Here is a 4,131-nt window from a genome sequence, read left to right as displayed (position 1 = left end):
GGGCAACGTTGGTGCATCGGGGCCCCCGGCGGGGTCTCGCCACGCGTGGGGGTGGGGAGAGGCCGCCGCGTCCCGTCCCGTCCCGTCGCGTCGCGTCGCGTCCCGTCCCGTCCCATCCCATCCCGCGCGCTGCCCGCCGCACTTGGCTGCAGCCTGGAGCGCTTCCCGTCAGTCACGCCCCCTCGCACAGGATGTATCCCATATAAGGATATCTGCGTCAGTGGGTTCCCGAGGAGGCCGTACCACTCCGCGCGGGGGGGGGATCCGGCCACCGCCCCCCACCTCGGCGCCGCCCGCGGGATTCTCCCCGCCTCAGCGACCGCCTCCTGCACCTCGTCCCGTCTCTCTTCCGCGGCAGGCGACGGCGGACGGCGCTCAGGGCCGCCCCGGGGGTGGTGCAGGGCTGACGCGCGGCGGTCGGCCCCCCCGCGGGCGCCAGTGGCACGTCCCCAGTGACGTCGGCGAGAGGGTATTAAAGGGAGAGGCGCCGCGCGGTACTCAGCAGCAGAGGCAGCCCCGGCGGCGGAGCGCAGAGACGCGCGGCGCGGACCGGACAGAGGGACACACGCAGCCGGCCCCCTCCTCGCCTCATCCCCAAGGGCGCTCTGCTATCACCGCACCGCCAGCTTGTGCGCACCGAGACGACATGATGTACCCGGGCTTCACTGGAGAGTACGAGGCGCCCTCCTCTCGCTGCAGCAGCGCTTCCCCGGCTGGGGACAGCCTCACCTACTACCCCTCCCCGGCGGACTCCTTCTCTAGCATGGGCTCGCCTGTCAACCCGCAGGTGAGGCGCCGAGCACACCGGCTGCGCCCCCGCCGCGGGGCGGGAGCGCCCGGGAGGGGAGGGGACGGGACGGGACGGGACCGCCGGACGAGAGCGGGCGGCGCGGGGCCCGGCGGTGCCCCCGAGGAGGGCAGGGGAGCCCAGGCCGTGGCGGCTGCCCCCGGGCCGGGGGCTGGGCGGGGGGAGCGGTCCGGTGCCGTGGCGGGGCGGGCGGGGGGAGTCGTGGCCCGGGCCGCGCTCTGCGGCGGGTGTGTAAAGCGGCTTCATTGATAAAACGCGAGTTCATTGAGGAGACTCCGGAGCAGCGTCTGCGTCAGCGCAGACGTCAGAGATATTTATAACAGGCCTCTCTCGTGTGGAGCCGGCGCTGGCAGCGCGGCGCCGCGGCCGGCGCGGCCCCGGGGGTGGCGGGGAGCGGTCCGGGTGCCCCGCTGACGGCAGCCCCCCACTTCCTCTGCCCCGCAGGACTTCTGCACCGACCTGGCCGTCTCTAGCTCCAGCTTCGTGCCCACGGTGACGGCCATCTCCACCAGCCCCGACCTGCAGTGGCTCGTGCAGCCCACCCTCATCTCCTCCGTGGCCCCCTCCCAGAGCCGCGGGCACCCCTACGGCGTGCCGGCGCCCGCACCCGCCGCCTACTCCCGCCCCGCAGTGCTGAAGACGCCGGGTGGCCGTGGGCAGAGCATCGGCCGCAGGGGCAAAGTCGAGCAGGTGAGTGGGCAACGGGGTTACTGGGGGAGATGTGGAGGGCGGGGCGAGGCCGGCGGGGTGTCTCGGCCAGGAGGCACTGGGCTGGCGGCGGGACTGAGCGGCCTCTCTGTGCCCACAGCTGTCCCCGGAGGAGGAGGAGAAGAGAAGGATACGCCGGGAAAGGAACAAGATGGCAGCGGCCAAGTGCCGCAACCGGCGGCGGGAGCTCACCGACACGCTGCAGGCGGTAAGTGCTGCCCGGGAGGCCGGGGAGGTTAGCCAGAAGGAGGGAGGGTGGCGAGTTGGCGGTACTCCAGCCGGGGTTGATGCTGGCCCTGGCTGACAGCCCCACTTGCTCTGCAGGAGACCGACCAGCTGGAGGAGGAGAAGTCTGCGCTGCAGGCAGAGATCGCTAACCTGCTGAAGGAGAAGGAGAAACTGGAGTTCATCCTGGCAGCCCACCGGCCCGCCTGCAAGATGCCCGAGGAGCTGCGCTTCTCTGAGGAGCTGGCGGCTGCCACGGCGCTGGACCTGGGCACTTCCAGTCCCCCTGTGCCCGAGGAGCCTACCTTCACCCTGCCACTGATGGCTGAGGCACCGCCGGCCGTGCAGCCTAAGGAGACCAGCGGTGGCGGGCTGGAGCTCAAGGCTGAGCCCTTCGACGAGCTGCTTTTCTCTGCGGGGCCACGGGAGGCCTCTCGCTCCGTGCCTGACATGGACCTGCCTGGAGCCTCCTCCTTCTACGCGTCGGACTGGGAGTCGCTGGGCGCCGGGACCAGCAGTGAGCTGGAGCCTCTCTGCACCCCTGTGGTGACCTGCACCCCTTGCCCGAGCACCTACACCTCCACCTTCGTCTTCACCTACCCCGAGGCGGACGCCTTCCCCAGCTGTGCCGCTGCGCACCGGAAGGGCAGCAGCAGCAATGAGCCCTCGTCTGACTCCCTCAGCTCCCCCACCCTCCTGGCCTTGTGAGGGGCTGTAGCACTGACTGATCTGCCGGGCCCCCTCCCCTGCCCGTGCACCCCCACGGACTTGCCGCTGTGCCCCATGGGGCTCCCTGGGCCTGGGGAGGGCCCCACCACCGCCACCCCCCATCTGGCCTGGTGCCCCGGGGCCTGGCAGAGCTCCCCGCGCTGAGGCCTCGTACCTCTTCCAGAGATGTAGCAAATCGCATGGAGTTTGTCTCATCCCCAATGGCCCATCCATGAGAGCTGGTAGTCTGTAGCATGTCCCACATGGCTGGGTAGGTGACTCCCTCCCCTCCTTAGTATCACTAGCATTAACTAATTAATCTCTTGGTTTTAAATGATTGGAATTTAACCTGGTGCTGGGTATCTCCAACTTGTATCTAGTGCAGCTGATTAACAATAACTACTGTGTTCCTGGCAATATTGTGTTCTAATGACTTAGCAATGACCCATCCTACGTGGGGGGGAAAGAGACTCTTTTATTTTCTAGTAGGTAGATAACTAGCTATATCCATGTACTGTAGTTCTACATTGATGTTCATTGTAACTTTACTGATCATGCATTGTTGAGGTGGTCTGAATGTTCTGACATAAGTTTTCCATGAAAACGTTTTTATTGTGTTTTTAATTTATTTATTAAGATGGATTCTCAGATATTTATATTTTTATTTTATTTTTTTCTACCTTGAGGTCTTTTTTGACATGTGGAAAGTGAATTTGGATGAAACTTAAGCATTGTTTGCTTATTATTGTTCAGAGACATTGTCAATAAAAGCATTTAAGTTGACTACTGGAGCTGTCCTTGTATTACCTTTTTGCTTCACTTCCCTGTGACCCTAAAGGGGTTCCCTATCCTTTAATTTAGACTGGGCTTTGTAAACTGCAGACTAGTGTTAGCTGCCTCAGCCATCAGGATGGGAACACCATTAAGGCCAGACCTCAGGGCTGGCTCTGTCTACACCCTTCTCACTCAGCCTGGTGGGCAGCAGGGTCATGCCTTCCCCATCTGATCTGAGGCTGGTCCTCTCCTGTGCCTCTGCATGCCACCTGCTGTGGCCTTTCAGTGACAAGCTGGAGGCCTCACTGGAAAGGAGGTAAAAAGGGTCACATGAGTTCATGCCTCTGAATCGAGGAGGCCAGCTGTGGGCTGGGGCCCACTAAATGGTTTACATATACCTAGCGGCCCAACTTCTTTGTGCCTGGAGAGGCTAGACATGCACCCTGGCTCTTGGTACCCCTGTGCTTGGTCTGGCACCCCTAGGAGCAGCTACAGCATATTTGTCTTTTGGCCATGAGGGGAGGAAAAATGCTCATGCACTTCTTTCTTGCTTTTGGCTGAATGGTATAAGGCAAAATACTGCCCTTGCCCCTCAGCTTCTATTAAAGCTAGCCTAGTCCTTGAATGAGCTGAGTTACAGCAAACAGCCCACATGCTCTGGGAATGCGTCCTTCCTGGGGCTCTGTGCAACATGGCCTCTCCTGCCCCAGTCAGTTTAGAGGCTGCTACCCTGTCATTCCTGCTCCCTGTGCAGTGAAGTGCATGCCCCTCTGTCAGGGCAGCAGCAGGGACAGGCCACCCCTGTGTGCAGAGCTCTGCTCTGTCCATGATGCCCACACAGGAACATTCCCACAAGAGCAGCACCACCTCTCTGATGGCCTCCAGCTCTTCACCTTTCTCAAGGTGAA

At 62.7% G+C, this 4,131-nt stretch overlaps 1 protein-coding gene across 1 annotated transcript; it reads left to right on the top strand.

Annotated features, from left to right (window-relative positions):
- Positions 1-484: 484 nt before the first annotated feature.
- On the top strand, positions 485-3,232 carry FOS (Fos proto-oncogene, AP-1 transcription factor subunit). The gene is made up of 4 exons (XM_082059218.1): positions 485-787; positions 1,253-1,498; positions 1,617-1,724; positions 1,841-3,232. The coding sequence occupies exons 1-4, from the start codon at positions 647-649 to the stop codon at positions 2,447-2,449; spliced, it is 1,104 nt and encodes a 367-aa protein (XP_081915344.1). The 5' UTR covers positions 485-646; the 3' UTR covers positions 2,450-3,232.
- Positions 3,233-4,131: the final 899 nt, after the last annotated feature.

The sequence above is a fragment of the Streptopelia decaocto genome (genome assembly GCF_964273445.1).
Source record: "Streptopelia decaocto genome assembly, chromosome: 7".
Classification (NCBI taxonomy): Eukaryota; Metazoa; Chordata; class Aves; order Columbiformes; family Columbidae; genus Streptopelia; species Streptopelia decaocto.
The sequence above is the reverse complement of the archived record's forward strand: the minus strand, read 5'-3'. Positions and strand labels throughout refer to the sequence as shown.

Bases quoted from the DNA above. Each gene is read 5' to 3' on its own strand.
- FOS (XM_082059218.1), top strand. From the start codon at position 647: ATGATGTACCCGGGCTTCACTGGAGAGTACGAGGCGCCCTCCTCTCGC. The intron at 788-1,252 runs GTGAGGCGCCGA...TCTGCCCCGCAG, and splicing joins GCTCGCCTGTCAACCCGCAG to GACTTCTGCACCGACCTGGC. The intron at 1,499-1,616 runs GTGAGTGGGCAA...CTGTGCCCACAG, and splicing joins GCAGGGGCAAAGTCGAGCAG to CTGTCCCCGGAGGAGGAGGA.